The sequence below is a fragment of the Somniosus microcephalus genome, chromosome 1, assembly GCF_052327205.1.
Source record: "Somniosus microcephalus isolate GS21.2 chromosome 1, FLI_Smic_1.0, whole genome shotgun sequence".
Lineage (NCBI taxonomy): Eukaryota > Metazoa > Chordata > Chondrichthyes > Squaliformes > Somniosidae > Somniosus > Somniosus microcephalus.
Genome location: NC_140987.1, coordinates 316,499,503 through 316,512,654, shown reverse-complemented (window position 1 = coordinate 316,512,654; position 13,152 = coordinate 316,499,503). Strand labels below are relative to the sequence as shown.

At 45.1% G+C, this 13,152-nt stretch overlaps 1 protein-coding gene across 4 annotated transcripts in view; it reads right to left on the bottom strand.

Moving 5' to 3' along the window:
• Positions 1 to 13,152, bottom strand: part of LOC147124867 (nuclear pore glycoprotein p62-like) — an 84,493-nt gene that overhangs the window by 32,952 nt on the left and 38,389 nt on the right. For all 4 annotated transcript variants that reach the window (XM_085994128.1, XM_085994137.1, XM_085994118.1 and 1 more), the window contains one exon: positions 6,958 to 7,007. In XM_085994128.1, the coding sequence (XP_085850254.1) occupies positions 6,958 to 7,007 (50 nt within the window). The remainder of the gene's footprint in view (positions 1 to 6,957; positions 7,008 to 13,152) is intronic.

Below are 13,152 nucleotides of genomic sequence, written 5' to 3'. Positions count from 1 at the left end.
ACCTTAAATTGACCACAGGACTGTTAATGGGTAAAAACACAGGTGAACTGTGGCAAGTGTTCAAACAAGTATTTGGTTCAGTGAAAGACCTGTATACCCTCCCATATACAACACCTACTGCACTACCTTGATCCACCTTCTCGGTTACCTCAAAGAATTCAGTCAAGTCAGTCAGACACAATTTACCTTTAACAAATCATTACTGGCTCTCCTTGATTAACCCATGCCTTTCCAAATGAAAGTTTATTTTTGTCCCCGATAACGGCTTCCAATAATTTCCCCACCATTGATGTTAGGCTGACTGGCCTATAGTTTCCTGGTTTATCCCACTCCCCTTTTTTTGAATAGTGGTATAACATTAGCAACCCTCCAGCACTACTCCTGTATCCAATGAGGATTGAAAGATTGTGGCCAATGCCTCTGCTATTTCTACCTTTGCTTCTTTCAGCAACATGGGATACATTCCATCTGGGCCAGGTGACTTAGCAACTTTCAGTAATGCTAATATTTTTAGTACATCTTCTCTATCTATTACTGTCCTGTCCATACCTTCCCTCTCCTCTTTTAGTATAACATTCACACCATCCGCTTCCTATATGAAGACATATGCAAAGTACTCATTTAATACTTTAGCCTTGTCCTCTGCCTCTACAGGAAGATTTCCCTTTGGGTCCTTAAAAGGCCCAACTTATTCCCCTCGCTAACCGCTTACACGTCACAGGTTTATAAAATGTTTTAGGGTTCAATTTAATGTTGCCTGCTAATCTATTCTCCTAACCTCTTTGCCTCCTGTATTAACTTTTTCTATTCCCTCCTGTACTTTCCATAATCTTCCTGGTTATGAATGAATCTTGCTCCTGACATTTGTTACAAGCCTTCTTTTTCTGTGTTATTTTAACTTTTATTTCCTTCGTCATCCAGGGCACATTAGCTTTGGATGCTCTACCTTTTACCTTCAAAGGAATCTGCCTAGTTTGTACCTGAACTTGCTCTTCCCTGAATGCCCTCTATTGCTCCTTGATTATATATCAGACAAAAATTGTTCCGACAGTATACAAAAAAGGTTCAAAAAATGGCAACATTCCGCTCATTAGCATTGAGTGACGTGATGGTTGACCAATCGGTGGTCACGGGGGGGGGGGGGGCGGGCCATCCTACAGGGGATAGCATTGAGTGACATGGTTGACCAATCCTACAGTTGAGTGACCTGATGGTTGACCAATCGCTGCGTCACATTGCGTGTGTGGGTGGGCCTAATCCCTCTGACCTGAGGTGAGTGGCCGCCATCTTGATTCCTAACTATTCAATTTCTTTTTCCCACTTTCTGCGTGTTTCTTTTTTGAAATATAGATTTGCAGCAAAAAAAAAAAAAAAATTGGTTTTAAGAAAAAAAAAATCCTTTTCCAAAGGGGACTCGGGGCACCCCCCCTCGGCAGTGGATGAGCTGCCTGCAGGCCTCGGCCTCTCCAGCCACGCCCAAGCTAGGCACCGCCTGTCCCGCGATCGCCGCCATCTTGGTAAAGGCTGGCAGCGCGGGACTGAGCCCAGCGTAGCCATCGCCGCCATCTTAGTAAAGGCGTGCAGGGCAGGAGTCAGCGCGCGCGTCACCGTCAGCCCGGAGCGCGACCTGAGCTAAGGCGAGTCCCTGCTAATCCCAGTCTCTCTCTCTCTCTGCTAATCCCAGTCAGTCTCTCTGTCTCTTTCCCCCAGTCTCTCTCCCTCTCCCCATGCCCTCAAAAAACCCTCGACACCACCGGGAACTCCAGCTAGTCCGGTATAAAATCGCCTTTTCCAATCTACCTGTGCTAGGCCCCTTTTTAAATCACTGACATTAACTCTTCCCCAGTTGAGCAATTGTACCTTGATATCTTCTGGTCTCTTTCCATAATTACTTTAAACTGAATTATGTTGTGGTCACTTAACACTCCAGTTGCCCTACCTCATTTCCCAGAACCAGATCCAACACTGCTTCCTTCCTTGTTGGACTGGAGACATACTGATGAAGAAAGTTCTCATGTACACATCAGACATTCCTCTCCTTCCCTACCCTTAGCACTATGTTTTACCAAGTTTATATTTGGGCAATTAAAGTCGAATATAACAAATGCATGTCTTTGAAATTTTGTTTGGAGCTCTATAAACAGCTCCCCCGCTGTTCTGACACTGACACACCACACACACACCTTCCCACAGGTCCCTCTGCCTGGGTTTCGTAGGATGCATTGCGGTCCTCCCGACCTCGCTGTTGGCCCGTGCCGCACCTTCCCTGGGCCCCGACCCCACTGCTGATCCACGTTGCGCCACTCCTGGGCCTTGACCTCACTCCTGGGACCCGGCCTCTGACATGAATGATGTAGCTTTACGAATCTCTCAAGGACACCACTTCCAATCTATCCCAATCGGAGCAACGTCCATTTGTTTCCTGTCTGTCAACTAACTTTCTATCAAAGCTACAGAAAATGCTGGAAATATTCAGCAGGTCAGGCAGCACCAGCAGCTGCTGTCCGAAAAAAAAGGGAACAGTGGTTATGATCTGAAATTATTTAACTCTGTCGAGTCCGGAAGGCTGTAAAGCGCCTCATCGAAAGACGAGTTTCTGTTCCTCGAGCGTCATTGGAACGGTGTCGGAGGCCGAGGACAGGGGTGTCAGAGCAGGAGTGGGATGGAAAATTCAAAGGACAAGCGAGCGGAAGCTCGGGGTTGGGCTGTCGGGAGGTTTCCAGCGGAGCGAGCGCTCAATCTGGGGGTTAGGTCTCCTGACGTGGGGAGGGGATTGTAACCCCATTGCCCTCACATTCAATCTGCTTGTGCCAGCAGGCAGGGGACGTTGGAGAGAGGCTACGGCTGTGTCTCAGGGCCCTCGGGACAGGGCCAGGTGCGGACAGCGCTCGCCTAGCACCGGCTGCCCACGAGCAGCGAGCCTGGCTCTTTACCCCCGAGGCACGCAGCCACTGCTCAAACCACCATTTTCTAATTTTACTGTTATTGCTCGGTCCTCTGATCTCATTTCTGCTATTTTCTGGTTCCCCTTCCTCTGCCAAATTAGTTTAAACCCTCCCCAACAGTACTCGTTCACTTCCGAGAGAACATTGGTCCGGCTTTGTTCTGGTGTAACCCGTCCATCTTTTACAGGTGCCCCTAGAAGCTGAAACCCTCCCTCCTGCACCACTTTGAGCCATGCATTTATCTACACTATCTTCCTTATTTCTATACTCACTAGCACGTGGCACTGGGAGTAATCCAGAGATGACTACCTTTGAAGTTCTTTTTTTACCCCATCTGCCTGAAGGACCACAACACTTTCTACCCATGTCATTGCTTCCAACATGGACAACGACTTCTAGCTTCCCCTTCCCCTCGCAGAATGTCCTGCATCCACTTGGGGATATCCTTTACCCTGGCACCAGGGAGCCAACAGGTCATTCAGCAATCACGTTTGCGGTTACAGAAAAGCCCGTCTATGCCCTATGGTTCCAACATTACTATTTCTTTTTCCACTGTGCACAGTCAAATCTCCTGTGGTGCCAGGGGTTTGATTCTTACTGCACTCCTCCAAAGAGAAGTCACCCTCCCTGGTATTCAAAACTGAAAATCAGTTAGTGAGTGGCACTGGCTTGGGAAATTCCTTCAGTACTTGCGTCTTCCTCCTACCCTGTCTGGTGGTCACCCACTCCCTCACCTCCTGTAGCTGTGGGGTGGCCACTTCCTGGAACGTATGTTCGAGAAAACTCAGACTCCCGGATGCACTGAAGCGACTCCAGCCACTCAAGCTCAGAAAGTTGGAGCTTGAGCAACTGGCGGCACTTCATACATCCTGGATAACCATGTGTGTAGGAAGTATCCTGGAGTTCCCACATAGAACAGGATGCGCATGCAATGGGTCCTCACTGGCCTGCCATGGTAACCAACCCACTGACCTTAATCACTGAGACCCTGACCCTAAAACACTTAACACTGAACTCTAAAAATCTAAGAGACTGACATTTAAGACACTGACCGATAAAACTCCAAGAAACTGGCCTCAAAGACCGAGATACTAAAATAGTAAAAAGTTAACTAAAGGTACGGAAATTGCAGGTGCTCTAGACATTATCTTCCAATTCAAGAATTGTCCCCATAGATTGGAAAATTGCCACCATCAGTCCATTATTTAAGGGTAGAAAAGGTAAATTCAGAAATTCTAGGTCTATTAGTCCAACATCTGCTGTGGGAAGTTACTAGAATCTGTTATTAGGGACAGAGTAACTGAGCACTTGGACAAAATGAGCTGATCAGAGAGAGTCAGCATGGTTGTGTAAAGGGGAAGTCATATCTAACAAACCTAGCTCATTTTTTTGAGGTGGTAACTAATGTGGTAGATAAGGGAGTGTCTATGGATGTTATTTATGTGGACTTCCAGAAGGCATTTGGTAAGGCTCCACATAAGAGACTGTTAACAAAAATGAGGGGGCATGGAATTGGAGCAACCTATTGACATGGGTAGGAAATTGGTTAGGAGGTAGGCGACAGAGTAGGGATAATGGGTGTGTACTCAAATTGGCAGGATGTGACTAGTGGTGTCCTCCAGGGATCTGTACTGGAGCCTCAGCTTTTCACTGGATTTTTAAGTTAGATGAAGGAATAGAGAGATGTATATCCAAGTTTGCTGATGACACCAAGTTAGGTGTATAGTATAGATAGGAGCAAGAAGTTGCAAAGGGACATTGATAGATTAAGTGAGTGGGCAAAACTGTGGCAGATGGTGTTCAATGTGGGGAAGTGTGAGTTCATCCATTTGGGACCCAAGAAAGATAAATCAGAGTATTTTCTAAATGACGAGAAGCTGGGAACTGTGGAGGAGCTGAGAGATTTAGGGGTCCAAGCACAGAAATCACTAAAAACTAGTGAACAGGTACAAAAATAATAAAAAATACTAATGGAGTGTTGGCCTTTATCTCAAGGGGGCTGGAATACAAAGGGGTAATGTTATATAAAGCTCTGGTTCGAGTACTGCGTTCAGTTCTGGGCACCGCACCTCAGGAATATATTGGCACTGGAGAGGGGTGCAAAGCTGATTCACCAGAAGGATACTGGGGCTAAGAGAGTTAAATTATGAGGACAGGTTGCACAGACGAGGCTTGTATTCCCTGGAGTATAGACGATTGAAGGTTCTCTCATTGAGATGTTTATGATGATTAAAGAAGTTGATAGGGTAAATAGAGAAACTATTTCCTCTGGCTTTTGGGGGGGGGGGGGGGGGGGCAGAACAAGGGTCAACCTTAAAAATAGAGCTAGGTTGTTCATGGGCAATGTCAGGAGGCACTTCACACAAAGGGTAGTAGGGATCTGGAGATCCTCCAAAAAGCTGTTGAGGCTTGGGGTCAACTAAAAATTTCAAAACTGGAGATTGATAAGATTGTTTGGAGCACTTCTTGTATTAAAAGGAGTGAAGTTACAGATTAGCCATGTTCTAACTGAATGGCAGAATAGGCTCAAGGAGCTGAAGGGCCTCCTCCTGTGCAACAGATTCGAGAAGTTGAATGACTGACTTCTGTTCCTAGGCCTTCACCCAAGAGGCGCTCCACAAGACCATGTCATGAATGCCTGAGCCACCTCCCCAGACTCGCCTCTACGCGCACGGTCTGCTTTAAGCTGGGCAAGGAACCCACTCCCACTTGTATGGTTTGACTCCTGGTAGCCAGATGTATTCCTCGGATGTGGAGAAATCCAATAGGCCCCTCGGTAACAAAATGCAAACAAAACGCACGTAGGATGAGGTTCATTTGGAACAAACCAGCATGGACCAGTTGGGTCGAATGGTCTGTTTCTGTCCCACACATTCTATGTAAAGGAAGTAATACACAAGTTTCACATGGACTTGGGAAAACACCTGGATATAATTTCCCTTCCAGCAAGCCATTATCCTGCCTACCCAGCCCTCTATAATTGGGCTGATTCCTGAAAAGACCCTCAATCCCTGCAGAGATCTGTTGCTGCCTCAACCCAATGAAATTCACCAACCCACCTGGTCAGCCACCAGCCTGTCATTTCTCAATGCAAATACTGCATTAAATTATGATGCAAGGCAGTGGTAAAACTCGGACCAAAGAAATATTTTGAAGACTATTCCTTGTAAAAGCACAAGGCTCCATGATCTGCAAACACTGGGCCACCTTGCAGCCGCAGCACAGGGACTAGCTTGGACTGTTCCCCGGGAGTTTGACAACCCAAGAGGATGGTCCATTCATCTGTTAGTGATTGCTCAGATTTGCTCCCAATGGTGTTCATGTACTGGTACCAACACAATATAATGGTGGGAGCACACACTTAAAACACATTACTAGAGGCTCTCCAGGTCCTGGATCCATCCAGATTGCTCCGAGACCTGTACCCACCAACAATAATACGGAGTCTTGTTCACAGTTCAAGTGGACACAGTATTAACATTTCATCCACTCACTATTACACTTTACTGAAATCCCAATGACAATACTACTGAAACTGATGGATGGGCTCAGTTCTGTCACACAGAATGCACTGGCTCCATGAAAATCAAGCTTCAGCTAGGCTCAGTGGTAGCACTCTCAGGTCAGTCAAAAGGTTGTGGGTTCAAGTGCCACTCCAGGACATGAGCACATGACCTATTACTGACACTTCAGTGCAGTACTGAGGGAGTGCTGCACTATCAGAGGTGCTGTCTTTCGTATGAAGCATTAAACCAAGGCCCTGTTTGCCTGAATGTAAAAGATCCTTTGGCACGATTGGAAGAGGAGGGAGTTCTCAGTGTCTTGGCCAACACTCAAATACGACCAAAAGCAGATTATCTATCATTTATCTCATTGCTGTTTGTGCCAACAGGTGAAGCAGCAGTATTAATGAAGGATTCGATCACAGCGTTAGAACGCAAGGATATTCTATGGGGTTGTGGAAGACAGACTCTAGGTGGATAAAATGGTACAATACTGAATATGGCCTTACCTCTTCTGATCCAGTTTTACTTTCTCTGCTTCTCGGTGCAAGGCAGTGATCTAAGGAAAAGACAACAGAGGAGAGTTGGGTAGAAACCATCCAAAATTCACCCCATAACCCACCAGCAGCCCTTTGCAAAAAGCCAATTCATACTTCATGCTTCTCCAAGTCAAAACAAAGAAGGTACACTGAAAAGAAAGTGGAACAGGAGGAGCCGTTCAGCCCCTTGAGCCGGTTCTGCCATTCAATGAGATAATGACTGATCTGCGGCCTAACTCCATAGACCCGCCTTTGGCCAATACCCCTTAATACCTTTGGTTAACAAAAAGCTATCAATCTCGGATTTAAAATTAACAATTGATCTAGCATCAATTGCAGAAGAGTTCCAAACTTCTACCACCCTGTGTGTGTAGAAGTGTGATCTAATTTCACTCCTGAAATGTCCCAACTAGCAAAAATAGTTTCTTTCTATCTGTTCCCCTTAATCTCAAAAACTTTGATCAGATCACCCCAAATCTGGCCTCGGGTGACTGTCTGTGTGGAGTTTGCACATTCTCCCCGTGTTTGCGTGGGTTTCCTCCGGGTGCTCCGGTTTCCTCCCACAGTCCAAAGATGTGCGGGTTAGGTTGATTGGCTATGATAAATTGACCCTTAGTGTTACAGGGATCGGGTGGGATATGTGTCAGTGCAGGCTCGATGGGCCGAAATGGCCTCTATCTGCACTGTGGGGTTTCTGTGATTTCTGTGATTAACCTTCTAAGATAGGTAAGATTCTATCCAAGGTGCTAGATAAGATTCATGTCCTATTAAAGTCTCTGTAAGAGCAACCTAGAAGGTGGATCTTTGGCTAGCCCATTTCTAGAATCCAGCACTGACAGGACCTCATCATAAGAACCTAAGAAATAGGAGCAGGAGTAGGCCATTTGGCCCCTCGAGCCTGCTCCGCCATTTAATGAGATCCTGGCTTCAAAAATCTGTCGAACTCCACCTTAAATATATTCAATGACCCAGCCTCCACAGCTCTGGGGCAGAGAATTCCAAAGATTCACGACCCTCTGAAGAAATTCCTCCTCATCTGAGTTTTAAATGGGTGACCCCTTATACTGAAACTATGCCCCCTAGTTCTAGATTCCCCCATGAGGGGAAACAACATCTTTGCATCTACCTTGTCGAGCCCCCTCAGTATCTTATGTTTCAATACGATCACCTCTCATTCTTCTAAACTCCAATGTTTATAGGCCCAACCTGCTCAACCTTTTTTCATAAGATCATAAGACATAGGAGCAGAAGTAGGTCATTTGGCCCCTTGAGCCTGCTCTGCCATTCAGTAAGATCATGGCTGATCTGATCTCAACTCCACTTCCCTGCCTGTTCCCCATAACCCTCGACTCCCTTACCTTTCAAAAATCTGTCTATCTCCACCTTAAATATATTCAATGACCCAGCCTCCACAGCTCTCTGGGGAAGAGAATTCCAAAGATTCACGACCCTCTGAAGAAATTTCTCCTCATTTGATTTAAATGGGTGCCCCCTTAATCAGAAATTATGCCTCCTAGTTCTAGATTCCCCCATGAGGGGGGAAACACCCCTTCAGAATCTTATATGTTTCAGTAAGATCCCCTCATTCTTCTCAACTCCAATGAGTATAGGCCCAACCTTTCTTCACAAGACAACCCCTTCATCTCTGGAATCAACCACGTGAACCTTCTCTGAACTGCCTCCAATGCAAGTATATCCTTCCTTAAATAAGGAGACCAAAACTGTACGCAGTACCCCAGGTGTGGTCCCACCAATGCCCTGTACAGTTGCAACAGGACTTCCCTACTTTTATACTCCATTCCCTTTGCAATAAAAGACCAACACTCCATTTGCCTTCCTAATTATTTGCTGTACCTGCATGCTAACTTTGTGATTCATGTACAAGGACCCCCAGATCCCTCTGTACCTCAGCATTTTGTAATCTCTCCCCATTTAAATAATAATTTGCTTTTTTATTTTTCCTACCAAAGTGGATAACCTTGCATTTTCCCCACATTAAACTCCATCTGCCAGATTTTTGCCCACTCACTTAGCCTATCTATATCCCTCTGGAGATTCTTTGCGTCCTCCACTCTATTTGCTTTCCCACCTATCTTTGTATCATCAGTAAATATGTTACATTCAGTCCCTTCATCCAAGTCTTTAATGTAGATTGTAAATAGTTGAGGCCCCAGCACTGATCTCTGTGGCACCCCAGTAGTTACCTTTTGCCAACCGGAAAATGACCCATTTATCCCGACTCTGTTTTCTGTTAGCCAATTCTCTATCCATGGTTCTTTTTCTCCTCCTCTTAGGCAGTCCATAGTAATATATCACCCACAACCCCATGATCTCTTATCTTGTGCAGTAACCTTTTATGTGGCACCTCATCAAATGCCTTCTGGAAATCTAAATACAGGAAACTTTCTGGTATCCGGCACAGACGGGACCGGCGTGTTGCCGGTTTATCAACAATTCCGGATAACCGAACGCTATAGTAAAAGATACGGAGCTCAGAGCTCCGTATAAAGCAACAAACCCAACAGCTTCAAAACAATCGGCACAAGTTGCAAGCATCTCTGTAGCTTAGCAACAGCTTCAGCTGCACCCTTGCACAGCAACAAATCAATTAAAAAAAAAACTAAAAGTAAAAAAAGTTACCTGAACCGACTCCTGAATTTTGCCAGTGGAGAGCGTTCCAGTTAATTGAAAGTTTCCTGTACACCACATCCACTGGTTTCCCTTTATCCAGCCTGCTCGTTACATCCTCAGAGAACGCCAGCAAATTTGTCAAACATGATTTCCCTTTCATAAAACCATGCTGACTCTGCTTGACTATTATGATTTTCTAATTGTCCAGCTACTGCTTCCTTAATAATGGACTCCAGCATTTTCCCCAATGACAGATGTTAGGCTAACTGGTCTACAGTTTACGGCTTTCTGTCTCCCTCCCTTCTTAAATAGGGGTGTTACATTTGCGGCTGTCCAATCCAGCTTTCCAATCCGCTGGGACCTCGCCAGATTCCAGGGACTTTTGGTAGATTGCAACCAATGCATCCACTTCTTTTAAGATCCCAGGATGCATAGAAAAATAGAAAATTTCAGCCCTTCAAGCCTGCTCCACCATTCAATATGATCATGGCTGATCCTCTATCTCAATACCATATTCCTGCTCTCCCCATACCCCTTGATGTCTTGTGTCGAGAAATCTATATCTCAAATATATTCAGTGACTTGGCCTCCACAGCCTTCTGTGGTAGAGAATGCCACAGGTTCACCACCCTTTGAGTGAAGAAATTTCTCCTCATCTCAGTCCTAAATGTCCTACCCCGCATCCGGAGACTGTGACTCCTCGTTCTGGACCCCCCCAGCCAAGGGAAACATCCTCCCTACATCCAGTCTGCCTAGCCCTGTCAGAATGTTGTATGTTTCAATGAGATCCCCTCTCATTCTTCTAAACTCTAGTGAATACAAGACTAGTCGACCCAATCTCTCCTCATACGACAGTCCTGCCATCCCAGGAATCAGTCTGGTGAACCTTTGCTGCACTCCTTCTATGGCAAGTATATCCTTTCTTAGGCAAGGAGACCAAAACTGCACACAGTACTCCAGGTATGGTCCCACCAAGCCCCTGTACAACTGTAGTAAGACATCCTTGCTCCTGTACTCAAATCCTCTTGCAATGAAGGCCAATATACCATTTGCCTTTCTAACTGCTTGCTGCACCTGCATGTTTGCTTTCAGTGACTCGTGTACAAGGACACCCAGGTCCCTTTGTACATCAGCATTTCCCAATCTATCCCCATTGAAATACTCTACCTTTCTGTTTTCCCTACTGAAGTGGATAACTTCACATTCATCCAAGTTATACTGCATCTGCCATGTATTTGCCCACTCACTCAACTTATCTAAATCGCCTTGAAGCCTCTTTGCATTCTCCTCACAACTCAATCCCACCTAGTTTCGTGTCGTCAGTAAACTTCAAAATATTACATTTGGTTCCCTCATCCAAATCATTAATATATTGTAACTAGCTGGGGCCCAAGCACTGATCCCTGCGGTACCCCACTAGTCACCGTCTGCCACCCTGAAAAAGACCCATTTATTCCTACTGTTTCCTGTCTGTTAACCAATTTTCAATCCATGCCAGTATATTACCCCCAATCCCATGTGCTTTAATTTTGCACACTAACCGCTTATGTGCGACTTTATCAAAGGCCTTCTGAAAATCCAAATACACCACATCCACTGGTTCTCCTTTATCTATTCTACTAGTTACATACTCAAAAAACAAGATTTCCCTTTCAAAAATCTGTGTTGACTTTGTCTAATCCCGTAGATGTTTTCTAAGTGTCCAGTTATCATATCATTTATATGAGACTCTAGCATGTTCCCTATCGGTTTTCTCTCCCTCCTTTTTTAAATAGTGGGGTTACATTTGCCACCCGCCAATCTGCAGGAACTATTCCATAATCTATAGAATTTTGGAAGATGACAACCAAAGCATCCACTATTTCCATGGCTACCTCCTAGTACTCTGGGATGCAGGTTATCAGGCCCTGGGGATTTATCAGCTTTCAGTCCCATTAATTTCTCCAGCACTTTTTTTTTTTTTTTACTAATACCAATTTCCTTTAATGCCTCCTTCTCACTAGACCCTTTGTTCCCTAGCATTTCTGGGAAGTTATTTGTGTCCTCTTCTGTGAAGACAGAACCAAAGTATTTGTTTAATTGCTCTGCCATTTCCTGACATTTGTCTTCACTAATCTTTTTCTTTTTACATACATGTAGAAGCTTTTACAATCCGCTTTTATGTTTTGCAAGTTTACTCTCCTACTCTATTTTTCCATTCTTAATCAATCTCTTGGTCCTTTTTTGCTGAACTCTAAACTGCTCCCAATCCTCAGGCTTGCTACTTTTTCTGGCAACTTTATATGACCTCTTTGGATCTAATACTATCCTTAATTTCTTGTTAGACATGGTTGGGCCGCTTTTCCTTTTGTGTTTTTGCACCAGAAAGGAATGTATAATTGTTAGAAACATAGAAGATAGGAGTAGGCCATTCGGCCCCTCAAGCCTGCTCCGCCATTCAATGCAATCATGGCTGATCATCCAAATTCAGTACCCTATCACTGTTTTATCCCCATATCCCTTGATCCCCTTAGCCTTAAGAAATATATCTAACTCCTTCTTGAATATATTTAATGAATGAATTGGCCTCAAATGTCCTGTGGTAGAGAATTCCACAGGTTCACCACTCTGGGTGAAGAAATTCCTCCTCATCAGTCCTAAATGGCTTACCCCTTATCCTTAGATTGTGACCCCTGGTTCTGGACTCCCCTGCCATCAGGAACAGCCTTCCTGCATCTAGTCTGTCTAGTCCTGTTAGAATTTTAAGTTTCAATGAGATCCCCTCTCATTCTTCTAAACTCCAGTGAGTATAAGCCCAATCAACCCAATCTCTCCTCATACGTCATTCCTGCCATCCCAGGTATCAGTCTGGTGAATCTTCCCTGCACTCCCTCCATGGCAAGAGCATCCTTCCTCAGATAAGGCGACCAAAACTGCACACAATACTCAAGGTGTGGTCTCACCAAGGCCCTGCACAACTGCAGCAAGACATCCTTGTTCCTGCACTCGAATCCTCTCACTATGAAGGTCAGCATACCATTTGCCTTCTTAACCGCCTGCTGCACCTGCATGCTTACCTTCAGCGACTGGTGCACAAGGACACCCAGGTCTCGTTGCACTTCCCCTTTTCCCAATCTATTGCCATTTAGATAATAATCTGCCTTCCTGTTTTTGCCACCAAAGTGGATAACCTCGCATTTCTCCACATTATACTGCATTGGCCCAATCGCCCAAATTGTACTGGAGTTTCTCTGCATCCTCCTCACAGCACACACGCCCACCCAGCTTTGTGTCGTCTGCAAACTTGGAGATATTACATCTAGTTCCCTCGTCTAGATCATTAATATAGATCATTAATATATATAGTGAATAACTGGGGTCCTAGCACCGATCCCTGCGGTACCCCACTAGTCACTGACTTCCACTCGGAAAAAGACTCGTTTATTCCAACTCTGTTTCCTGTCTGCCAACCAGTTTTCTATCCAAGTCAGTACCTTACCCCCAATCCCATGTGCTTTAACTTTGCACGCTAATCTCTTATGCGGGACCTTATCG